This window comes from Heterocephalus glaber, unplaced genomic scaffold (assembly GCF_053883595.1).
Source record: "Heterocephalus glaber isolate CG9 unplaced genomic scaffold, H.glaber_assembly_v1.0 deba00001610, whole genome shotgun sequence".
Classification (NCBI taxonomy): Eukaryota; Metazoa; Chordata; class Mammalia; order Rodentia; family Bathyergidae; genus Heterocephalus; species Heterocephalus glaber.
In genome coordinates, this window is record NW_028258381.1 from 16397871 (window position 1) to 16424937 (window position 27067).

The following is a 27067-nucleotide window of genomic DNA, read 5'->3' on the forward strand; positions in this document are numbered from 1 at the left end:
GACTGGTTTTATTTTACATTTGCTGGTAGCTGGTGCTGCTGAAGAGGACCTTTTCCAGGTGTATATTGGCCATTATACTTGGGAAATACCTGTTTTAATTGTGTCCAAATCAGGTTGTTTTACTCTGTATTATTGGTTACAGGTTCTTAATACAGTGTGGATTTGGATCTTATAACAGATGTGCCTTGTGAATATTTCTAGTCTGAGGCTTCTCCCTAACCATTCCCTAAGGGTATCTTTTGAAACTTTTAATTTGGTTACTGGATACTGTCCAACTTATCTTTTTTTTTTCTTTAATCGTTTGTTTTTTATATTCTGTGATATCTTTGCCACCAGCTACGAAGTTGCAAAGATATTCATTGTTTTCTTTTGAAGCTTCTCATGTAGTTTTAACTTTTAGGTTTTTGGTTCATCTTGAATCAGATAAGGGTCATATGGATATCCAGTTGTTTTGGTACCATTAGTTGAAAGCTTTCTCCTGTCAATTGAATTACTTTTAGTTGTTTGGGACAATCTATTGTGTGTGGGTAGGTATATTTCTGGACTTTTCATGTTGTGTACCAGTGTATATTTTTCTATCCTTAAGCCAACACCACATTGTCTTGACTTTTCTGGCTCTTTATAGTAAGTCTGAAATTATGTAGTGTAATTTTTCTTTTTTTGCCGTCTGAGGATTGAACCCAGGGGCTCATACATGCTGGTCAAGTGCAGTACCACTGAGTTACACCCCATCCCATTTTGTCTTTTTAAAAAATTTCCAACATGGTTTTCATTATTTCAAGTACTTTGCATTCTTTTATAGTCAGCCTGTGCATTTGTACTGTATGTATTCATGCATTTTTGTTTTATTGAAATACAACTTACTATACAATTCGCTCATTTAAAGTACACTCTTGGATGGTTTTTAGTATATTCACAGAGCTGTGCAACCAGAATATAGTTTTGTATAGAAATTACCAGAATATAATTTTAGGACATTTTTGTCTTCTCTAAAAGAAATCCTATAGCCTTTAGCAGTCAAGCTTCATTCTCTCTGTGGTCCTCAGGAATCACGCTTCCCTGTTGTATATATCTATAAATTTGCTTAATTGGGACATTTCATATAAATAATATTGTACAGAGAGTGGCCTTTTGTGCCTGGTTCCTTTCACTTAACATAATGTTTTTGGGTGTGTCCATGTTGTACCGTATATCAGCATTTCATTCCTCTTTATGGCTGCTGATTTTGTTTGTGTGGATTTATCACACTTTGTTTATCCTTTCATCAGCTGAGGGACATTAGGATTGGTTCTACTTTTTTTTTGGATGTTATGAATAATGCTGGCCTGGATGTTATTCCAAGTGTAGGTTTTTATGTTGGGTGTATACCTAAGAATACAGTTGCTGGATCATGGTGTGTGCATGAGTGTGTGTGTATGTGTGTGTGTTTTTTTTTTTTTAATTCAAGGAACTGGCAAACTGTTTTCCAAAGTGAGTGCACCATTTTACATCCCCACCAGCAGTGTGATGAGGGTTCCAATTTTTCCATTTCTCTGCAAACATTTATTATTATATTTTTATTATATACTATTTTTTATTTATTATATTATTATACTTGGTTTGAAGTAGTATCTCATAAAGGTTTAAGTTGCATTTCCCTAATGATCATGGTGTTGAGCATCTTTTCATTTGCCTGTTGTACGTTTATGTATCTCCTTTGGAGAAATGCCTCTTCAAATCCTTGGCTATTTTTATATTGGGTTGTCTTATTGTTGGCTCCTAAGAGTTCTTTATTCTGGGTGATAGTTCCTTACCAGATGCATGATTTACCTCTTCCACTGCTGTTTACTTGTGATGGTGTCTGAAGGAATGGAATTACTGTGGGCCTCTGGTAACCGGGCTTCAGGTGCCACAGGGCCTCCAGGCAAACCTGGAGGACCTCTCAAAGGTGGCGAACCTTTTAGAGCTTCCAGTGATACAAACAACCTACTGTAGCACACATGCTATAGGCTTGCCACCATTGTCCTAGACCCTTCTCCAGCCTGTCCTGTCTGGCCAGGTTCTCCATACAGAACTGTTCTCATTATTATCATCACCATTATTCTTTATTTCTTTATTTTTGAGACAGGCTTGTGCTTTGTAGTTCAGGATGGCTTTGAAATCACTGTGTAGCCGAGGCTGGCCTTAAACTTACAGTGATCCTCCTTCCTCAGTCTCCTGAGTGCTGGGATTACAAGGGTGTGGCACGCTGGGCTCCTCACTGCTATTACTACCTTCTTCGTGACAGTGCTAAATAAGCCAGGTTTTCTTGTCCAGTCATGCTTGAGTTTTAAAATTTCTGTTATAATGGCCAGAGATTTAGCTCAGTGGTGCCAGTGCCAGCCTTGCAAGCTCAAGGTCCTGAGTTCGATCCCCAGTACCAAAAAAAAAAAAAATTCTGTTCTGAAAAATTTGTGTCCAAGGTTCACACTTCTGCTTCTGCTATCTTTTCCTTTCTGTGTTCCCTGGCCAGTGTATTCCTGCCCTCCTTGTACCAGCCCTTTCTCTTGTGCCCTGTTGTCCTTAGCAGGAAATGTGTGTCTTCAGCTTTCTCCTACATTGGCCCTGCCCACGTTGCCATAATCCACATGTAACTTTGTCACTTGGTACCTCAGCCACCCTGATGGCTCTCCCTGATGGAGAACCTGTTTCTTAGCCCATGTCGTTTTCAGAATATCAAACATTCTCCACATTTCTCTGTTGTATCATGGTTCCAGCTTCTCTATGGACCCACTTCTATTATTTGTGGTTACTTGAGAAATCCTTCTTTTTAAAAACATTCCTATTCCTCTGCCTTCATCGTAATACTCATCAGCATGAATATTCCAATAGATTACACCTCTGGTACCTTCGGTCACTCCATCTACTCTTGGTGCCAATGTCCTGTTAATAAGTTAATTAATTTGAACACTTCTCATTATCTGTCTTTTTTCCAGTCCAGTGATTTTTAATCATATCAGATTCAATGCTTTCTGTTTATGGCTAGGATTTTGTAGCATGCCTTTACTATTGCTGAATTGAATTTGCAGATAGTATAATATCATATACATAATTTGTAAGCAAATCACTGTTTGCATAACTATACTATGAAAGAGGAAGTACTTATTTAAATATTATATGTTTCTATACAAAAATGCTCTGAAATTACTACATTAGAAGGCATAATGAAGCAGCTGCTTGCATCTACTTTTAATGGATAAGCTTAAATTTAAGAGAAGTAAAAAGTATTGCAAGTTATTCTATATGAGAAGTAATAAAAACCCAGGCTTACATATCTATGATAAGAGAATGAAGGGAAATAACCCTAATTAAAGTAGTGCCAGGGCCGAGATTTAGCTCAGTGGTCCTGCCGCCTACCTTGCAAGCACAAGGTGCCGAGTTTGATCCCCGGCAGCCCCCCCCCCCAAAAGTAGGGCCAATAAGACAACCAATTATATCACATAGGGAAAATGAAAAAGTAGGCTGTGTTGCACATGTGCCGAGTGTCATTTGTAAATTGTGGAATCAGAATACTTTCCCATCTTGTGGCAGGAGGAGTAGTAATGGAATATCACAGAAAATGGATCTCCTGTTTTGAAACCCTGTGTCTTTTTGAGACCTACATTCTGTCTCTAATTCATGACAAAACTATGGAGATCGTAAGTTGAATTAAGTACATGCTTACAAAATAATTGAAAGGCCTAGGGCAGTGATGGTGAATCTTTCAGTGCTTTCAATGACACAGACAGCCTGCTGTGGCACTGTGCCATAGGTTTGCCACCACTGGCTCAGGATAGTGAAGGTCAGGGCTGATTGCTTCTGACTTTGTGGAAATAAAAAGTCTTGGACTCACAGGACACTGCTTTGAGTAAGCCGAGCTGTTGGCAGCATTCAAGTGAATGTTTCTTATCTTCTCATCTTCCTGAGGCTTTCTGTATGGACCGTGTCTTACACCTGCTTCCAGCAGGGAGTAATAGTTTCTCGTGTTTTGCCTTCCAAACCTTGCATAGGTGCCTCTCATTGGTGGAGTCTAAATTAGAATCTTTTAGACCAGGCTGTCTGAGAAATTTGGTGTTTGGGTTTCTTTCCCTTGCTTAGAAGGGCAGGCATGAAACCACTGACAGGAAATATCTAGCACAGTCACCCCTTTGCTGCCCAGCATCTACCCACCTTCCACCTGTATTTATGTTTTCAAACAATAACATAAGCAAGACATTTGCTTCTACCTAACAAGTTGCAAATATTCCTTATGCAGCTATTTCTTATGTTCCCTTCCTTTAAGTCTTTTTGAATCTTTCACCTTAACTAGCTTGGATGGAGAGTTGGCAGAGAGGACAGGGGAAATACACACATCCACACACATCCACACATTCACATACACACACACACACATACACACATACAGAAGAAAACACACTTAGATACAACAGGTGTTGGATTGCTCTTGGCCACCTGGTCATAGTTTTAGGTATAACTTTCTTTTTCTACAATGCAGGCCGTGACTCCCTTGTGCTCTAGCCTCAGTCCCTTGTATCATGCTGTCTGCCAGTGAAGAACTTGAGCCAGTATCGGCCCCTCCTTAATCTTCTCCTTTACTACTGTACCTGAGGGTACTAACATGCCCCGGGGAGCCCCTGGGTTCCAGCCGGTGTGTTTCTTGTTCTCATTGTGTAGCAGCCACTTTGGTTCTGGTGATCAGGATCAGTAACTCCAGCCAGTGTGGTCTTCAGTTTTCATGGCTGGTTCTGCAGCATCAGGAGCTGCAGGGGGCCAGGTGATGGTGTCAGCTGCCAGGAACTGTGGAAGGCCTGTGATTCTGCCCTAATCGAAAGCTAACGGGGTGGCCTGGCAGAGATTTATAGATGTCAGCAGAGTACACAGAACTAGTACATCAGAGATAAGATACATCCGGCAGCTTGATCTTCATGTTGGTTTCTGTTTCTTTCAGGTACCAGGGAAGTGGTGTGGATGTGGACTCAAGGAAATGTTGGATGCACAGTGGATTTATGTTACAGCTGAGGGACCTGAAGTTTTTAGTAAACCTCCAGTCTTCTAGGAGGGCCGCTTGTAAACCTGTCCAACCTTTGGCTGGAAGGGAGACAATAATTTTTATTATTCTGATCAGGAAACAAATCTGTCTTCTCCATTGGAGGGAGACATTCCCTCTGCCTTGAAAAGATAGTCTGTAACTAGAGCTGACCCCAGAGGTACACAGATGCCACAGAAAATTTGTCTGTTAGTACAGGTTTCCCTTGAGTCTGTTGGAAACATCCTTCCTTTGGGAACCTGTAAACCAGAGTCAAAGTTCTGCAACTGGGAAGCAGCAAGCGAGTGGGGTGTTGATGATAATCTCGACAGAAGCAACACTCACATCTGTCTGTAGCTCTGTCCTCCAGGGCTTTCTTCCTTGAGGGGAATGTTCAGTATCTGTGCTACACAGTGCAGCACTCTAACCACGTACCCCGTATCTTACCATGTACCTGGAACGGCCACTAACTGGATGTTGTTGCTACTGAACTCTTGAAATGTGGCCACTCTGACTGAGGAATAGAATTTTAAATTTTATGTGATTTTAGTTCATTTAAAATTCAGTACAATGATATGCTGCCCAAGGACATTTCAGTCTGCGGTAGCCTGCATATGTGACAGTATCCGCCTTGTAGCCGGGGTGTGTGGTAGCTGTGGCACCTGGGTTTGCATAAGGATACTCTGTGACATTCCCGCTATGACAGAGTTGCCCAGCAGCACATTTGCAGGAGACCACTCAGCTGGCCGACAAATTGTGTAGAAAGAACACAACCGGGGTGTGTGAGGTCACTGGCTTTAGGGTGGTTGTGATGCAGCAGTGGGTACCCGAGCCCGATGCTGCTGGTTACTTGTAAGGAAGAGGGTGTGGCTTGTGCCAGTCTAGTGGGTGCCAGATCTGGGTGCTAGGGAAGTCAGGCATAGGGAATAATGGGGAAACTTGAGCTGCTGAAAGCCCCGACCCAAAGCAGCTCACCTGGTGGAGGTGTAGCTTTAGATCGCAGTGCTGAGAAAAGCCCAGGAAATGAGGCTTTTCTTTTTCCTCAGTTTTGTGTCAAGGGCTCTTTGATGGGAAGATGAAATGTCTGGCAAGCATTTCAGCAAGTGTGTTGTGTGGCTTGGAATCATTTTCTAAACCTGTCATCTCGGTGGAATTCTGGGGGGCAGGAGGTTTTTTTCAGCCAGAAAAGCACATAAAGATACCAATGGAAGAAAACTTAATTTGATGAAGCCACTTAATTTAATTGGGAGTGTATTTCCCCATTCTGACCATTGCAGTGCTCCAATCTGGAAAATTTTCATCTGTTTTATCAATTTTATCATGAAAAGTATATCCTATCTATGGGACACACACACATACATATATACAGATATATAGTATATATCACTGATATTGTTAGGTAAGAAGAAATGTGGATTTGATCTTTATTTTTGGCTCCTGACACAAGAGCTTGCTATTTCCTGAGTGGTTGAGGTGAGAGAAGTCTTTTGTGAGTCACAGCATACACGTGATAGCAGGTGTCAGCTCTTGGACCCAGGTGAGTACCAGTGACTTAATTCAGTTCTGACACAATCCTCGCAGAATTCGCGTCAGACCCCACAGGGAGGCCCGTCGCGCAACACTGCCCCCGTTTCAGTCACCACACCCAGAGTCACCTCACTGACAGAAGCCACAGTTTGCTTGAAAGGGGGGGTTTTCAGCAATTTGCTTGTCATAGATCTACAAAAGTGACTTTTTTGGTTTATCCTATTTGTGTTTCCTTGAACCTCCTGAATCTGCAAGTTTAAAGCTTTAACCAAATTTGAGGTGTTTGATCGTAATTTCTTTAAATAGTTTGTCTCTATCGCTCCTCTCCTTCTGAGACCAGGAAGACAAGTGTCAGATCTTTCCATATTCTCTCACTTGTCCCCAAAGCCTCTGTTCTTTTCCCCCCCAGGAACTTTTGTCTGTTCTTCAGAGTAGTGCTTTTTGTTCATTAGTCTTCAGGTTCACTGACTTACCTCTCTTATCTTTCCCCTCCTGTCATAATAGCTGCTTTAAAGTTTTTCTCTGGTAATTTCAACACTTGGATTGGAATCTCAGATATGAGATATATTAAGTGTTTTTTCCCCTTGAGTGTTAGTCACATTTTCCTAAATCTTTATATGTCTAGGACTTGAATGAGATTTAAATAGAAAGGTGTAGTATTAAAACCAGAGATTGGTCAGCTTTTCAGAGTGCTCTAAGATATGCACTGTATCACAGACTTTCCCTGTGTTGATAAATGACCTGGGGGCAGGCACTCTATAAACTCTTCCTGGAAGGCTGGGCCAGAAGTACGCACTTGGAGGAGTGAGCAGCGCTGTCGGCACTGGGAATAGTGCGAGTGGGCTGCGTGGGGATGAGTTATGTAGGCGGCAGTGTGGAGAGCAGTCACGTTCCGGTGAAAAAGATAATCACACGGTGCTTAATCTCATGACCTTCTAGCTGGTGGACCAATTCACAAGCTTGTGGATATTGCTGTTTCTAGGATTATGATTTAGATCACCGTTTGTTATTAAGTTAACAATGTTCTTTGAAAAAATAATATAAACCATAAAGTAATTATTTCCACCACATAGAAATTTTGTACTCCCTCTCAGTCTTTTTTAAAATTCACTTTTGCATGTTTGTGCATACTTGGAATAAGTTCTAGATACAATTTTTTTTTTTTTTTTTTGGTACCGGGGATTGAACTTGGGACCTTGTGTTGCAAGGCAGGTGGCAAAACCACTGAGCTAAATCCCCGGCCCCCTAGATAAATTTTGCATGTTTCCATCTAAAAATCATTTTCCTGTTAAAATGTTTTTAAAGTATTATTCTTTTTTTTTTTTTTCTTTTGGAGACATTGCTTTGCTATATAGTTCAGGCTTCCCTTCAACTCACTATGTGGCACAGGCTGGCCTCAAACTTACAGCGATCCTCCTGCCTCAGCCTCCCAAGTGCTGGGATTACAGTTATGCACCGCTATGCCCAGCGAAGTATAATTCTTTTTTTTTTTTTTTTTGATACCGGGGATCGAACTCAGGACCTTGTGCTTTCAAGGCAGGCGGCAGAACCACTGAGCTAAATCCCTTGACTGATTTTTGTTGAAATTACCATCATTTAATTTACCATTCACTTGGTGATGATAAGCTTTATTTCCATTTTCCCCACTATTAATGATATGAAGAACATGTTTTTGTTACTATACAAATAAAATTTTATTTGGATTTTGATTATTTGCTTAGAGTCCTACAAAAGATATTAGCCAATTAAAAGTGCTTAGTAAAGGTTTTTTCTTATACTTTTCAATGAACCATTTGTTAAACCTGTTATGAAGTCTGGGTTCATTATTAGGTGAAAATATTTTTCTTAGTTTATATGAGGTATGATAGAAAAATACAGTGTCTTAGTCACTTTTTTGTCACTGAGACACAATATGTGACCCCCACAGCTTGAAGAAGGAGAGGTTTATTTTGGTTCACAGTTTTTAGAGGTTTCAGTCTATATTCAGCTGACAGACGGGCCTGGCAGGGGAGCTGCTCAAGTCAAGGTGGCCAGAAGGCAAAAGAGCAGGGAGCAGCCAGGGAGGGAGATGCCACTCACCTGCCCCAAGCTCCACCTCTGAACACATGCGTCTTTCAGGAGATGTTCCAGATCCAAACCATACATATGGTGAATATTTGAAAAAGAAAATTTATTACATCAAAAGACACATCACTATGAATCCCTCCCAGAATGTTCCCCCTCACTTCCATCATACTTATCCCATCGTTCTTGCCACTTGCTGAAGCAATTCTGAAAGTCCCCTTTCCTGCGGGTCTTTATGAGGTGTAATAAAAAATATGGCAAATGCTGCTGGCGAGTGCCATCCAGTGGAAAGGCAGGCTGGTGAAACATGATGCTGTGTCCTCATCCACCTTATTCACTGGATCTGACACCATGCAACTTCTGGCTCTTCCCTGAAGTCAAAATGACCATGAAAAATAAACAATTGGAATTGATTCTAGATACCCAGCCAGCCACGACAAGGCAAGTAATGTCACGAAAGAGGACTTCCAGAGCTGCTTCAGAAGGTGGCAAGGATGATGGGATGAGTGTGTCTGAAGTGACAGGGAGGACTTGGAGGGGGACTTGAGGCAGTGGGTCTTTTACTGTAATACACCTTTAAACAAGTTAAACACATAGTGTATTTTTACTGGGCTGTTGCAGGGTATGGGCCAGAGGAACCCTGTCACATCTGCAGCCCGTGCCTCACTGGGAAGCCTGCTGGCATGATACTGCCCTCCCCTCCTGAGAGACCCCCGGGCCCCCTTGGGAAAACCCTTTCTGCCCCTCAGGTGGCATTAGCAGGGCCCAGTGAAGTACACTGCACTGGCTCTGAAAACTAAGCTGCACTGGGACTACAGAACACAAAAGCAGGACAGGATCTGCATACTAAACTGAAGCAAAGTGGCGATCTGCTACAGTGAAGGAAAGAAATAGGGTCCAGCACTTCCTACCATAATACACAGAAGGTCTGGGAATGCAATAGAAAAATCACCTGGCATGCCAAGAACCGAGGAAATCACAGCTTGAGTAAGAAAAATCAGCTGATACTAGCCCCAGGTGAATCAAGGGATGGAATCAGCTGACAAGGGTTTTAAAGCAGCTGTCATAAAAATGCTTTAGCAATCAGTTACAAGTTGTCTTGAAACAAATGAAAAATAACATCTCAGTGGAGACAAAAGTTAAAGAACAAAGAATAAAATACAAAATTGAAAAGTATAGAAATGGTGGCGGGGGGACTTGCTGATGGTCTCAGCAGTCAAGTGGAGTTGGGAGGATGTACTCAGTGACCCCAGCGGATTAATAGAATGATGTGTGACCAAGACAGATCAGTAGAACTTACCCAGTCTGAGTGGCAGACTAAAGTAGAATAGAAAACACATTAGGTGGGGCCTTAGGGATTTGTGATAATGATAAGGCAGCCAGCATTTTGAGTCACAGAAGGAAAACAAAAGAGCATGGAACTGAAGGAGTGTAGCCATGCATTGCCTACCAGAGGGGATGCGTTCTGAGACACAGCACGGTTAGGCAGTCTTGTCACTGTGCAGGCATCACTGTGTACTTACACAAACCTGGATGGTGTAGGGGAGTTCCTCAGTGTGGCCTCTTGCACTAAACACGGGATGTGTGAGGCTGCTGCTAATGTAACACAGACACCATTTTATGGTAAACTTTTATTTATTTTTATTTTTTTATTTTAATTTTGGTACTGGGGATCAAACTCAGGACCTTGTGCTTGTAAGGCATGCGGCGGCACCACTGAGCTAAGTCCCCGGCCCAATCTTTTATTTTTTTATAAGTAGAAGGGAGTATAGTCAGTTATAAGTTGAGTAATAAATTGAATCTAAATGGAAGTGATATTTCCATACCTTACTTAAAATAATGAAAAAAGCCATATTATGGTTAATATTTAAAGCAGTAGGGCTGGGGATTTAGCTCAGTGGTTCTGCCGTCTGCCCCACAAGTGCAAGGACCCAAGTTTGATCCCTGGTACCAAAAAAAAAAATATTTAAGAGCAGTAAAAGAATTCTTTATCAATCGCAAATATATACTATACATAATTGTGCTAGACTTCTGTATGATTTGCAGCATAGTAGGTTTGTTTATATCGTCATCACCACACATGTGAGGAATGTGTTGTGCTCTGATCCTATGATGACTATGACATTCTTAAATGATAGTTTTTCAGCTCTGCCACAATCTTATGTGACCACTATTTTATATGTGGCCACTCTGACCAACATGTTTTTATGTAGTGCATGGCTGTATTTGGAGAAATAATGACAAGATAGCCCAAATTTGATGGAAGACTCCAACCTACAGATTCAGAGATTCAAGTGAATCTCAAATGGGATAAAACTAAAGAAATCCACACCAAGACACCTTATACTTAATGATCTGAAAACTGAAGAACTAAAATAAATGTGGAAAGCAGCTAGAGAGAAGCACTATGGTGCCCCTAGGATAATAATAGTTGGAATGCTATCAGATTTCTCATGGGAAACACTGAAGCAAGAAGGAAGTAGTGCCTCATTTTTCAAGGGCAGACAGAAGAAGAACTATCAACCCAGAATTCCATATCTGGAAAAACTATCTTTTAAGATTAAAGGTATTATTAGTGAAGCAAAACAAAAAGAATTTGTTGTTGCTCACCTGCCTTTAAAGGCTAAAGAAGGTGCTTCAAACTGAAGGAAAGGATGAAAGATTCTTGGAGCATTTGGAAGAAAGAATGGAGAGGGAAGAAATATGCATAGGTATAATAGATGACCATGCTTGTGGGAATTGTATAACTCGTATTTGAAGATTGAAATAAAAAGTATAATAGCATGTGATAAGACAATGATATTTAAGAGGGAGGAACTTAAAGGAACCTAAATGGAAGTGGTCTTTCCACGCTTAAGGTAGTAAAATATCCATAGCAAGAGACTGTGATGTGTGTGTGTGTGTGTATATATATATATATATATATATATATGTTATAATACCCAGAACAACCACCATGAATACTCAAAAACACAAGATAAATTAAGATGGAATCCTAAAAATGTTTACATAACCTGTAGTAAGTAAAGAAAGAGTAACAGGAATGAGGAGACACAAATTCCCAATATCAGGAACAAAACAAGCTTTTACAATAGGTCCTGCAGCCATTGACATGATAAGGGAATGCTACAAACAAGTTTATGTTGACAAATGGGGCAACGTAGATGAAATAGATCTATTCCTAGAAAACCAGAAATTACCAAACATCAACCAAAATGAAATAATTTGAGTAGACTTGTAATCATCAAAGAAAAGGATTTATAATTAAAAGATTGCCCCCAAAATCTCCAGGCTTAGATGGTTTCACTGGAGAATATTACCAGACATTTAATGGAGAATTGACATATCTTAATCACTTTTCCTCATCTCTGGGACAGAATACCTGACACCCACAATTGAAGGAGGAGAGGTCTATTTTGGCTCATGCTTTATAAGTTTTAGTCCTTGCATGGTCAGCAGCATGGAAAGAAGGCCCTGGTGTGAAGTAAAATTGCTCACATCATGCCAGCCAGGAAGCAGAGTCTGAAGAATGGAGCCTGGGAGGCAGATGCACCCTACCAGGTCACCCCCCAGTGACCTACCTTGTCCAGCCAGGCTCTACCTCCTAACATCACATGCAACTATAGTGGCCCCATGATTCAGTCACCCTTCAAAGTTCTGCCATTGAGCACATGAGGCTTTGGGGACACATCCAGATATAAACCCTAACATGGTATCAGTTTTACCATATCTTTCTAGAGAGAGGTGACACTTTCAAACTCATTTTATAAGGCATATGTTAACATGATCCAAAGCTTGACAAAGACAGTGCAGAAAAAGAGAACCCTAAAGCAGCACCTCTCATCAACTTAAATGTACAGATCTTCAACACGGTGTTAACTAGCAAGTATAATTCAGCCTGATACAATAGGAATTCTATACCATAGCCAAGTTGGATTTATTCCAGGCAAGCAAGCCAGATTCATCATCTCGGTAAACTAAAGAAAAAAATCGTGTGATCACATGGTCAGTTGATGCTGAACAAGGATTTGAAGGGTCCAGCACCTCATCATTAAAAACTCGGCATTAAAAATAAAGGCATATTGGGCTGGGGATTTAGCTCAGCGGTTCCGCCACCTGCCTTGCAAGTACAAGATCCCGAGTTTGATTCCCGGTACCAAAAAAAAAGAAAGGAATATTACCCCAACTTGATAAAGAGTGGTCCACAGAATTCTTATAAACTAACAAATGTGCAGTTCTCCAACTTTGTTTCTCCATTGACATATTTGGTGGCCTTTACTATGTGATTTGTCATTTGGTAGACCTTTTAAGTTTTTGGGCTGTTTGTAAGGTTTGAATGTTTTGTTGCTACCTTTTATATTTTGAAACTTGGAAGAGAATGTATAGCCATAACATTCTGAATAATACTTTTTTCTTCATTTGTTTTTTTAAAATACAAGTACTAAATGAAATGGACAGGGGAAATTCTTTTATGAGAACAAAAAAGAAATTAAGCCTATTAACAACTGGTAATAAGCTGATAGGATTTTGTGTAATTGTCTTTCATCATGGATAGTATTATACAAGTACACTGATGAATCTTGTATACAGTTGTCCCTCAGTATGCATGGGATTGGTCCAGGACTGCCCCTTGGATACCAAAACCCAAGGATGCTCAAGTCCCTCAGGGAGGGGCAGACAAAGGGGAGTAAAAAGGATCAAGATGAGATGTGTATATGTACTAATTCCCCATGACAAATGTATTATATATTGCAAACATACTAAAAAAAGGGAAAAAGAAAGGTATAATATTTACATAGGTTCTACACATATGCTCCCAATCATACTTTGAATAATCTCTAGATTACTTAAAATACCTAATACAGTGTAAATGCTAAATCAGTAGCTGTTTCTATTATGTTACTTAGGAAATGATGGAAAGTCTGTACCCCACCCCCCACCCCCCAGTAATTTTGATCAGTTAGCTCCTTGGTTGTGAAACTACATATGTAAAGGCTGCCTGTGTGTCTTCTCTTTCATTCTCCTTTGCTCTTGCTATTAATTCCATACTGTTCAGTCACTTGATCTCGGAATCTCAGTTATCTTGCCTGACTTCCTGTTTTGCCCCTGTAAGGGGAAATGGCACTGATTATACCTCTGTAGTTCCCTTTCGTTTTCCTCCAGTGATCTTCGAGTCAGGTCATCAGTACCCTCTCAGGTCCTCTGCATAGGGTTCACTTTTGCTGAACTCAAGCTCATTTTGTACAGAGCTTCTGGATGAAAGCTAGTGATGTACTACTTTATTATTATTACAAAAAAGTTGACTTTAAGTTTTCCCACAACACAAGAAAGATTACTATGTGAGCGGATAATTAACTTGTTGATGATATTCATTTCACAGTGACACGTGTAACAAACCATGTTGTACATCTTGAATATGCACAATTTTAATGATAGTATAATACAGCTGAAAAATAAAACCAGTTTTTATGTCAAAAGTTGTTAAAAAATTTTAGGAAATTAGGCTTATAGTCAGCAGATCTTTTTGATAATATATATATATTTTTGTACCGCTATCGAACTTGGGTCCTTGAGCTTGCACAGTAGGCAGCGAAACCACTGAGCTAAATCCCCGGCCGGCCTTTTGATAACATTTTTAAAAGCTTGATATTATTTTGGTGCCAATGCTGCGTTGATTTAGGATATTTCTTCAAATTACCTTCTTCTTATACTTACTGATTTGTGCAGTTTTTATCACTCATGGAACATGGCTTTATTCTTTTTATTAAATAGTGTTGGGATTAACTCGTGTCTTATACTTGTGTACTTACATGTGCTGGTTGTCCCCTTAACTGTCTCAAATATGCCAGAAGTCTGTCCATTGAGTTGACGGGGAATCTACTCCAAGATGCCTTCCCTTACCCACCCATCCCTATTCAAAGCAGGGGTCCTTTCGCTTCTGAGCATGGTCTCCAGTTCTTTGGAGCCTGACTTGTCTGTTCCTTGGCATTATATATTATTTTATTTATATATATATATTGGTACCGGGATCGAACTCGGGTCCTTGCGCTTGCGCAGCAGGCAGTGAAACCACTGAGCTAAATCCCTGACCCCATATTGTATTAATATTACGTGAGGCACTTTGATGGATTTTAACTTAGAGTGTCAAAAAGCCTCCATATGGAGCTTTCAGAGTTAATGAATCATAGATTTATTTTATTGGGTTTTAGAAAACCCAAAGCACTGTCAAAACACTGTAATGGTAGAATATTAAGTTTGTGCATCATGTAGATATCAGTAGGGATATTCATGGTTGTGAAGTAATTGCTTTATAATTTTTTTTTCATGCTTTATTCTTAAAAGTCTTGGTGCTTTGATGATTTTATTCAGACTGTGATTTGTCTTTTGCTTGTCATAGTCCATGCTTCGAGGGAGAGGAGGTTGCTATAAACACACGTTCTACGGCATCGAAAGCCATCGCTGCATGGAAACTACCCCAAGTTTGGCATGTGCAAATAAATGCGTTTTCTGTTGGCGGTAAGTAAGAACGCGTGACCATGATGACCAGGCACATGCATGGTGACCGCTGGACATGCAGGCCTGCCAGAGAGTTCTGTGGTATCTGAGGTTAAGCCCTTTTCCTTTTACAACAGTATGTTTTTTTGCATTGGTGTTTTTTCTTGGGCAGTTGCATAAAGAGGTTGTCAGGAGTTTTAGTGTTTTTGTAGTACTGATTTTTAGCCTATGGCTCTTATTCATTATCTATCTATCTACCTCTGTTTTCTAATTCATTCATATACTACTATTTTTTAAAATTCTTTTTCTAATTTAAGTTGGATTGTTAAGGTCTTTAATTTTCAGACTTCTATAAGTCTTTATAAATTTTGCTCTAAGAACCTCTTTGCCCACATCTCATAGATGCGATAGTATGGTCATTGCCAGTTGTGACATGCATTTATTAATTTGCATGTGACTTTGGGTAACACATGGGTCACACAAGCACTTATTGTAAATGTTATATATAATTTGGATTTTACGAGGACATATTCTTGTTACTTATTTTCAACCAGATTGTTTTATTGTTATAGGATATGGGTTGTATAATTATAAAATTTATTGGGAAGTATTATAAGCCTAATATATGGTCAGTTTTTAAAATTTTTTCATATGTACATGAAAAGAGGGTATATTTTTTAAATTGTTGGCTACTAAAACAACAAAACTTACTGTCTGTTACTGATTACATGTTTTATTATTTAGAGTTCCTCTTTATCCATAAAAATGCTCTTTTTTTTTTTTTTTTTTTTTTTTGGTACCAGGGATGAAACTCAGGACCTTGTGCTTGCCAGGCAGAGGCTGTGCCACTGAGCTACATCCCCGGCCCTAAAAATACCTTTTGCTCAAAGTCTGTGTTGTCTGATATTAATATAGCTACACTAGCATTCTTTTAGTTATTAATACTTGCCAGGTCTTTATTTTTCTTCCTTTTGTATATCCCCAACTTTGTATTTTAGGTATGTTTCTTATAAACAAGTATTTGGATCAGTGTTTTAAAAATCAACTTTATTGCAGTTTAATTTACATATAATGAAATGTTCCTATTTAAACTGTAGTTCAGAGTTGTGATAATAGTGTACACCTGTGTAACCACAGCACAATGAAGGCGCAGAGTATTTTCATCACTCCTAGCAGTTTCCTTGTACCCACTTCTAGTCAGTTTCTCTCACTTCACCCTGGCCCCAGCGCCAAACTGATTTACTTTCTGGCAATCTATATCATTGTTCTTTTTCTATGCTTGCATAGAAAAGCAATCATGTGTAGTTTCTTTTGCTCAGTGAAAGGGTTTTTTTTTTTTTTTTTTTTTTTTTGAAAGGGTTTTGATGTCATCCACGTTGTTGCACACATCACTAGTTCCTTTTCATTGCCGAATAGTGGTCTGCCCTATGGTTTTGCTACAGTTTGTTTTCTATTCCTCTCTAGGTGAACACTGCAGTTGTTTCCAGCTTTTGACTGGATTGTGAATAAAGCTGCTGGGAGTACTAGTCTATAAAATTTTTGTAGATAAGTGGTTTCATTCTTCTTAGATAAATGTCTGTTTGTGGAATTACTGGATTTTTAAAGTCCATTTGTCTTATTTGTAATGATTATTGATAAATACTGACAAATTATCAGTAAATATTTATTTTTATTCTATTCTTTTGTTCTGTGTCTCTTTCTCCTTTTGCTAAGGTATTTGTGTGGATGTTGGAGACTTCACATTGTCTTGCTGGAAATACAAGGTCTGACTATGTTTTCCAGCTGTTAACACCAGTCACTCATAGAACCTAATCTTTTACCTGAGTTGGAAATGTTTACGTGAAGGAATTGCTGTGTTTCTCTCTCCCTCTTTCCTCCCATTTCTTTCCTTCGCTCACTGATGTGCTGATTCTCCAGCTCCTCTGTACACTCTTCCGTTCTCTGCAGGCTGACTCACATCTTCTCTGCAGCTCGTTACTATGACCACTGATGACTTCCTTACTAGCAGATCTCCCAGAAGTCACTTCATTATTATTTTGATGAACTCTAGTGAAGAATACTAGGTAAGATCTACTACTGGATTCAGATGCACCAGTCTCCTTGTGGTTTCCTCCTCTTCCCTGGACAGTTTTCTCAATTTCTCCATTAACTCTTCAGTTAACTCATTAAGAAAATTTAAAAAAATCATAATTATTAACATATATTAATGGTACAAATTAATGAGACTCATCGTGCTATTTCCATGCATACATATATCATGTCTACCTACCTTCTACTCTTGTTCCTTCTCCTGGTTCCCCCTATTCCCACTGCCTAAAACTCCCTCTTACATTCTTCATCTGATGTATCCTTTCTGATACTGTCTTTCATTTTTCTCTCTATATATGATAGTAAGAGTGAATATTTCGTCTCTGGATCCAGTCTCCTTTCCGAGTTTCCTTTCTTCATTTGCGGTTGTCGATCGCACCTGTTCTCTTGGATGATCCATGGATACTTCAAGTCTGACTTGCTCACAGTGGAATTTCTTAGCGTGTTTTAACCCATTCTTGCTGTTTTGGATAATGTTGCCATTCGCTATCTGATAGCTCAGGCTTGAATTTCTTCCCATTTCCTAACTCACCATAATCATTGCTTGTCTAATTCTGTTGACTGTGTTTCAGGTGCTCATTATTTCTCCTTTTAACAATTAAAATGATATAACCTGTTACAGTCTTTGCCATCCCTTAATTTGTCTTTATATTGGTGTGTGACTTCTAATTCTTTTTTTGAAATGTTACTTTAAACAATATCATTTTGATTTTAGGATTACAAATAAATTTTTTTTTTTGGGTACCAGGGATCGAACTCAGGTCCTTGTGCTTGGGCTGCAGGCGGCAAAACCACTGAGCTAAATCCCCAGCCCACAAATAAATTTTTAATATCATTTTGATTTTAGGGTTACAAATAAATTTTGCTGAGTAGGCACTGTAACATATGGAATCGGTGTAGAATGAGGATCAGTGATACTTTGAATTGATATCACCATAAGTGCAATAGAAGTACAAGCTTTGCTCATGCACAGTTCCACCTCTTCCCCTTTATGTTTTTGCCACAAATAGCAACTCTAAACATTATATGCCCATTAACATAGGTTTTTAATTGGTGGTCTTATAATACTGTACCTTTTAAAAAAAATCATCTAGAAAAAACAGGAGTTGCAATAAAAATACAATGTTTATATTTTCCCTGTCTTTATTTTTGGTGTGCTTTGAGTCTTCTGTTCCTCTCCCTTGTGCTTGAAGGATTCCCTTTAGCACTTCTTGTAGAGTAAAACCGCTAGCAGTGTGCTCCTGGGACTTTTTATCTTTCAGGGTCTTAATACTACCTTCATCCTTGCAGAATAATTTTGCTTGATTTAGAATCCTTGATTAATTTTTTTTTTCCTTTAGCATTTTAACTATGTCATGCTGTTGCCTTCTGGCCTCTGCTGAGAAACTGATCTTTTCTTATTAAGGGCCTCTCGTACATGATGAACATCTCCCCTTGTGCTTCCTTTAGGGTTCTCTTTGTCTTTCAGCAGTTTGATTACGACATGTTTCCGTGTGCATCTCTTTGAATTTATTGCACTTGGAGTTTGTTTCAGCTTTTGTCTTTTATTTAGTTTGGGATGTTTTCAGTAGTAATTTTTTTCAAATATTCTTCTGCCTCTTCTACTTTTCCTCCTCTGGTACTCTACATGCATGTGTTGGTACACTTGATGGTATTCCATGTCTTTCTGTTACTGGATCATGTCCTAAAGCTCTGTTATATTTTCTGCACTGTTTTTCTTCCTCACACTAGGTAATTTCAGATTGAGTTCTTTCTTTTTGTTCAAGTTTACCTTTGAAACCCTTTAGTGAACTTTTCATTTCAGATATTATCTTCCTAGCTCCAGAGCTCGTTTCCTTTTATCATTTGTATCTCTTCATTGACATTCTGTATTTGTTGAGACCTTATTTTCCTCAGTTGCTTCAACTCTTTGCCCATGGTTTCCATTACCTGTCTACATATGTTTTAGATTATTGATTGGATATCTTTTTCTAGTAGGTCTGATTGTGCTTCCTCAGGAAAGGTTTTTATTAAGTTCTCCTTGAATGAGCCATACTTTGCTCATTTCTTTTCTTGCTTTGTAATGTTTTATTGAAATCAAAATAACTATGCCGCTGCTGTGCAAGTGTAAGGACCCAAGTTCGATCTCTGGTACCAACCCCCCCCAAAAAAACCCCCCCAAAAACCTTGATTATCACGTTAACTCTGGAAATCATTCTTGCCATTCTTTAGGATTTGTTTTTGTTGCTTGCTCTGAGCTTTACTAGTTCTTTGCTTAGTGAGTTTTCTAAGCTTTATTTATAAGGGATCTGTTCTTTGTTTTGTATTGTCTCTCAAGTCTGTCCTGTAAGCTTAGTAGTCAGGTAGTGTTTTGACAGAGATTTTCTTGAGCTCATGGAGCCAAAGGAAAAAAAGGAAAGAACCTCTGATAGTCACTGCAGCCTGTATTGGATGTGCCTTAAAGCTTAGACAGATCATTTACAGCTCTGCCTTAGCCATCACTTCCTACTCTGCTGAGCTGAAAGATCACAGATGAAAGTTTAGGGTCTTCTCAGGTCTGTTCTTAGCCTGCATTCTGATCTGTGTGAAGCTCTTTTAAGTTTCCAGGTTGTATGTGAGCAATTTTCAGAGTCCTAATTCACCTGCTAGTCTGTCTCCTCTGGCTTTAACCATAACCGTCTGATCCAAGCACCGAGCACCCAGCATCAAGTTGTTCATCTGCCTACCATAAACATCCCTCAACCCCAACTTTGAAAAAACTTTTTATTATGGAATTTTTTTTTTTCTTTTTGGTACCAGGGATTGAACTTGGGTCCTTTCACTTGCGAGGCAGGTGGTGGATATTATGGAATTTTTTAAACATAGATGGAAAGAAAGAATAGTACAATCAACTTCTGTGCACACTTACTGTATAATCACATGCCATTTATTTTCCTTAGTCTTATTTTAATACAATTGCTAGTGATCGCATTGTGTTATCCATACATACTTAAGTTGACAAATGCTGTAGAACGTAAAAAAGAGGCCTTTTATAAAAGAACACATCCACAATATGATCATCTCAAGTTCTTTTATACTCATTTCTTTGTAGGGTATCCACGTATATGGTGGAAACCTGAAAAATATTTTGTTGAGCATCCTGATAAACCAGTGAATTCTCAGCTGAGGGTCAAAATGCTATTTTTCACCCACAGAGACATTTGACAATGCCTGGATATACTTTTGGTGGTTGAATCTGATGACCGCACCGCTGGCATCTAGTGGGTGGGGGCCAGGAACATTGGTGAACATCCCACAGTGCACAGCAAATCATTGTCTGCCTCAGAGTATCTGTCATGCTTAGGTTGAGCTGTCCTGGGTACAGTGATCCACAGGTATGACTCAGTGAGGGGCTCTCTGGAACATGGCAGCATTGAAGTCAAGGAAAAGGACATTACTTTTTAAGGACAGAGTATATACTTAAAAAATTTGAATGTTGTATGATGAGAACTTGCAAAACAAAAGCCTGCCAGCTCTATGATTATGTGGATCACATTATACTTAGGTTGTGGGAGAGATGATTAATCAAGTGCTGCATGTCCTTGTTCTCATTGCTTCACATTTTACAGTGAAATGTAATTCCTAATCTCTTCTTAAGATTATTGACATGGCTAATAATTCCTTCTACCTTTATTACCTATTTGTAGCCAGTAATTTAGTTCTTCAGTTTCTTAAGCCATCAATTTATGCAGATTTTTTAAAAAGGGAAATAATATATTTAACAAATTTATTGAGATTTTTAGAAAGATTTGTGTAAAGGAAGATATTTTATTTACCACAGCTTCTGGTAAAGATGTCCTGATATACTAACTTTTAAAATTAGAATTCACCATCTGCTTTAATTAAGAATAATATAACAAGAAATCAGAAAATCCCAGTAAAAATTGATTAAAATACTTACATAAATGTTTCATTTTATATTTCTTCTAGTAGACTCTTTTTCTTTTGGTACTGGGGATCGAACTCAGATCCTTCTGCCTGCAAGGCAGGCAATGGAATCACTGAGCTAAATCCCTGGCCCTCCAGTAGACTCTTAAAATAGCCCCTGAGGGGTATCACAATCCCCAACCTGCAACTATACTACAAAGCTACTGTGATAAAAACAGCATGGTACTGGCAAAGAAACAGACCTGAGGACCAGTGGAACAGATTAGAAGATGCAGAAACAATGCCAGACACACTCAGCCATCTCATCTTCGATAAAGGAGCCAAGCACCCTTACTGGAGGAAAGATAGCCTCTTTAATAAATGGTGCTGGAAAAATTGGGCTTCAACTTCCCAAAGATTAAAACTAGACCTATATCTCTCACCATGCACTCAACTAAAATCAAAATGGATTAAAGATCTAAATATTAAAATAGAAACTCTGAACCAGTTGGAACAGAGGTTAGGTAGAACCCTTGAAGACATCGATGTAGGAAAAGATTTTATGAACAAAACCTCAGTTGCCCATGAACTAGCACAAACGATCAACAAGTGGGATCTCTTCTTATTAAAAGGCTTCTGCACAGCAAGAGAAACCACCGGCAGTGTGAAGAGACAACCCACAATGTGGGAACAAATCTTCACCTGCTCTTCCTCAGACAAAGGTCTACTATCTCAAATCTATAAAGAACTTTAAAAGATCAGACCTCTCAAATTTAAAGACCCAATCTGAAAATGGGCATCTGAAATGAACAGACATTTCTCAGACAAAGAAGTAGAAATAGCAAATAAATACATGAAAAAATGTTCAACATCGCTGGTCATTCGAGAGATGCAAATGAAAACAATGCTGAGATTCCACCTCACTCCAGAAAGAATGGCTGCTATCATGAAATTAACCAATAACAAATGCTGGCGGGGCTGTGGGGAAAGAGAAACCCTGCTCCGCTGCTGGTGGGAGTGTAGACTGGTGCAAGTACTGTGGAAATCAGTATGGAGATAGCTCAAAGAACTAGGACTGGAAGTCCCATTTGACTCCGTTATTCCACTGCTGGGAATCTTCCCCAAAGAATTAAAAGAATCATACCACAGTGATATATGTGTGCCCATGTTCATAGCAGCACAGTTTGTGATAGCTAATACTTGGAAACAGCCCAAATGCCCATCAGCTGGAGACTGGATAAAGAAAATGTGTTTTTTTTATAAAATGGAGTGCTACTCAGCCATCAAAAATGAGAAATTAGAGACATTTATAGCTAAGTGGATGCACATTGAGGCGATACTCCTAAGTGAAATTAATAGGACACACATGTATAAATACCGAATAGTTTCTCTGGTGTGAGAAACTGAAAGTGTAAATAAGGACTAAAATGTGTAATAGGTACTGTGAAATAGGAAGAAAAGGGGCAAAGGGGAAGGAAGTGGGAGGGCTAGGGGAAAGGATAGAAGGGAATGGGATTAATATGAGAAAATGGAGAAATAGGAACAAAATCTTTGTAAATAGGGAGGAATGGAGGGGCTGAAGGGAGGGCTGGGCAAGGGTGAAAAATAAGAACCAAGAGAGATTATGTAAAGGTGCAAATTTCCAATGATGAATGTCATATTGTATACCTAAAATGTACCAATGATTAGAATGAATAATTGATAATGCAAAATAGAAAAGGTCCAAAGGGGTAGGGTTAGTGGGAGGGGCAGGGGAAAGGAAAGAAGGGAAAGGAAAAATGATGAGAAATGGAGAAACTGGAAAAAAAGTCTTAGTAAATAGGGAAGGGTGGAGGGGGTGAAGGGAGGGCTAGGAATGGGGAAAAAATAAGAACCAAGATGCATTATGTAAAGGTACAATTCTCAATGAGAAATGTAATTGTTTTGTATACCTAAAATGTACCAATAAAAGAATTTAACAACAACAAAAAAATAGCCCCTGAGCCTCAGTTTCCTAACTGTAAAATAAAACAACAGTACTATCCTTACAGGGTTGCTATAAGACTTAATTGCTTGAGGGAGATTGTTTGTGTGACAATGTCCTTAAACTATAATTTGATATATGTGGATGTGAGTTTTTCAAAATGAAATTCTAATTTCATTCTGAAAATATGTGAAGTATACATGGATGGATAAAATATTATTCAGAGGAATTTGTTTGGTGTTATATGTATTTACATATTCCCAGTTGTGTGGCTTTTATTTCCATTTAAATGAAAATTTTATTCTTTGAAATTTCAAATTAAGAGCTATATTTCTCTTGGACAGATAAACCAGTTTTTTAAAAAATAGGCAAAAGATCTGAGTTGATAGTTTTCTAAATAAGATACAGATGGCCAAGAAGCACATGTAAAGATACTCATAATTTCTTAAAAATAGAAATAGCCCAAACGTCCATTAACTGATTAATGTCCATTAACTGATGAATGGATAAACAAAATGTGGTAGATTCAAACGAAGAAATATTATTTGGCAACAAAAAGAAATTAAGTACTGATAAATACGCTACAGTGTGATGAGCACTGAAAACATTAAGCTGAGTGCGATAAGGCAGTCACAATAAAGACCTCATACTGATGATTGCATTTGTGTGAAGTGCCCAGAATAGACAAATTTATAGAGGGAAAATAGATCAGCAGTTGCTGGGGAAGGAAGGAGATACGGAGATTAAGCAACAATAGCTGAGGGGAGTGGAGTTTTTTGGGGGATGGTAAAATGTTTAAAGTCAAGTTAGAGGATAGCTGCACAGCTGTACAACTGTACTAAAAGCAATGATTTATATGCTTTAATTGGGAGAATTTTTCTTTTTTTTTGGTACCGGGGATTGAACTCGGGTCCTTCCGCTTGCAAGGCAGGTGGCGGAACCACTGAGCTAAATCCCTGGCTAATTGCGAGAATTTTATGGTATGTGAGTTACATCAATAAAGTTGTTGAAATAAGTTGTACTTGTCTTAAGTAGTAGCATCAGGTTTTAAAATGTATTTTGAAAGGTCACCCAAGTCTATAGTAAAAAAAATTCAAAATGTACAAAGTTATACCATGAAAGTTAAGTCCCTTGTCTCTTCTTTTGGATATACAGGTTTTCAGAGCTATTTTACACATAAGCATTTATATGTCTGTCTGTATGTACTGACTGTATATACTAAGGTTTCTATATGTGTACCAATACACACAAATCTCAGGATACTTTGTAACCTTTTGCTTTTTCCATTTGTACTTTATTAAAATGCATGAAGATTTATTTAGATTCAGATTTTAATCTTTGAAATTAAATTATTGCTTAGAAAACAGGAGAGAAATATGTATAGAGGGATACTTTTTTCCCCCCAGTACTGGGGATCCTCCTGTCTCAGCTTCCTGGAATGCTGGGATCACAAGTGTATATCACCGTGCTTGTATGCTTTTTTCTTTTTTTAAAGTAACTACTGAGGTGCATTTATTCTTTTCACAAACATTTCCTAGTTCTTCATATTCAGTAGAATTGTAATATAATTTTGCTGCAAAGCAGTGTTTTAATTTTGATAAAAATCTTTGGCAGAATGTAAGGGTTCTTTTTTTAAACAGCATTTGTCTGATTTTTTTTCATTTTTGGTACCAGGGATCGAACTTGGGACCTTGTGCTTGTGAGGCAGGTGGCAGAACCACTGAGCTAAATCCCCGGCCCTGTCTGATTTTTTTTTATTGAGAACATAGTCTAGTTTGGATTAGTGCTTTACGTGTACTGTTTTTGATCATTGTATTACTATGGTATTCAAAAAAGCACATTTGTCTCCAAAGCAATTTTGCCTAAGTGTGATTTGTAGTTTAAGGGAAATGAACTTAAATCGCCCCCACTCCCAGATTTTCTGCTGAGCTGTTTTGCTCTGGTAGAAGCTGGATAACAAGGAAAAACAAAGTTATATCTTGTGCATTAACAGACTGGTGATTGGGTGTTAAGTATGTGTGTGGAGACATAATCACGTACAATTGAAAATGGTAGAAGTTTTATTAAAAGTTCTGTTTTTAGTATAGAAAAGGGAGATAAGGTACAAATGATATTAATTAAAATAGTCAGATATAAATATAAATGTTATGAAGATTAAAGATAGAAAAGATGGTTAATGAATATTGAAAACCTTGGGAAAATATAGACGAATTTCTACTAAATATGGATTGTTGAAAGTGATTCAAGAATGTTAGGCTGAGTAGTCCTGTAATCACTACAGTTACTGACTCAGTATTTATAAATCATATCTGAAAGAAACCTAGCCATGATTGTTTGATGAGTTAGTTCTAGCAAATATTCAGGCAGAGGAACTCTCTGGAGAGCCCAGAAAGTGGGAACACTTCTCAGCTCACTTTAGGAAGCTGTTGTAGCGTGGTGCAGGTTGAGTATCCCTTGTCCAAAATCTTGGGACCGGGGATGGGGTGGGGGTGGGTTTTCAGATTCTGTAATATTTGCGGGTATACAATGAGATATCTTGGTGGTGGGACCCTAGTCTGAACACAAAACTCATTTATGTTTCGTACATATCTTGTAAACATAGCCTGTGGGTAACTTTATGTGATATTTGTAGTAATTCTGTGAGTGAAATCTTCAGCTGAAGTGCTGGGGATGTAGCTCAGTGATGGAGCGCCTGCTTGCCTCAGTATGAAGCCCTGGGTTGGGTCTCCAGCACTGCAAAGACAAGAAACAGAAAAGGAGAAGAAGGAAGAGGAGGGAGGAAGGGAAGGAAAAATAGTGAAAAAGTAAATCCAGCACTGAATAACAGTACCAAAAATTATGACCAAAATAGGGCTTTTTGGCAAATATTTTAAATTGCATTTATTACTGGTTTTGTAATTCATTCTAATGTAAAAAGTATTTAATTGTTTTAAAAAAAATTTTGACCCGGTATTTTGGTGTATTACACAGTTTGGCCTAGAACTTGAGTTTCTCCTGACTCAGCCTCCAGAGTAGCTGGTATTATAGGCCTGTGCCACAATACCGGGCTTGTTTGTGGTTTTGATTAAATATTTTGAATGTAGACAGTATCAATTCATGCTTTAGAATGTGACTATAAATACTTCTTTCTACTGTTTCTCATAGGGTTTAATTTTTTTTGGTACGGGGGATTGAACTCAGGACCTTGTGCTTGGGAGGCAGGCGGTGGCACCACTGAGCTAAATCCCCAGACCCTTAATGTTTTTATTTATTTATTTATTTATTCCGCCATTTATTTATTTATTTATTTATTTATTTTGTACCAGGGATCGAACTCAGGTCCTTACACTTGCGCAGCAGATGGCAAAACCACTGAGCTAAATCCCCTGCCTTAATGTTTTTATTTTAAAGGAAGAAAATTTTAACTGGACAGGTGGTTTACGCCTGTAATCCCAGGACTTGGGAGGCTGAGGCAGGAGAATTGCTGTGAATTTGAGGCCATTTTGGGGTACACAGTGAGTTCAAGGCCAGCTTGAACTACATTGTGAGACCCTGTCTCAAAAAACAAACAAATGAAAGAAAATATGTTTTAATATGAGAAATTATAAAAGTAGGGATTGCTTGTATGCCCTCCACCCATCTCCCCTTATGTTCCACCTTATATTACGATAGAACAGCGGTCAGAATCAAGAAACTAACATTGGTACAACACAGACAGTCTGGGGACACTATTCAGATTTTGGGAGTTTTTTATAACTGTTTCTCTTCTCTTCTGGGACCCAGTCCAGGAGCCCACACTGCTTTAGTTGGTTTGAGTCCTTAGTCTTTTCTACTCTGTGACTCTCCCTGATCTTTCCTGTCTTTTCATGGCCTTGACACATTTCAAGAATACTGGTCAGGTGTTTTGTAGATGGTTTCTCAATTTCTGTTGAGTGTTTTGTGTGATTAAATTGAGATCATAGTTTGTGTGTGTGTGTATGTGAGATCTACACTCCTTTTCAGTATAGTGTATCAGAAGGTGCATCCTATCAATTTGTTGTATT

At 38.7% G+C, this 27067-nt stretch overlaps 1 protein-coding gene across 5 annotated transcripts in view; it reads left to right on the forward strand.

Moving 5' to 3' along the window:
• Positions 1–27067, forward strand: part of LOC101713541 (S-adenosyl-L-methionine-dependent tRNA 4-demethylwyosine synthase TYW1) — a 195536-nt gene that overhangs the window by 43454 nt on the left and 125015 nt on the right. For 4 of the 5 annotated variants that reach the window (XM_087195741.1, XM_087195739.1, XM_087195742.1 and 1 more), the window contains one exon: positions 15012–15130. In XM_087195741.1, coding sequence (XP_087051867.1) covers positions 15012–15130 — 119 coding nt within the window. Of the gene's footprint in view, positions 1–15011; positions 15131–17066; positions 17173–27067 lie in introns of those variants that run through there. The other variant, XM_087195744.1, reaches the window with a different exon arrangement.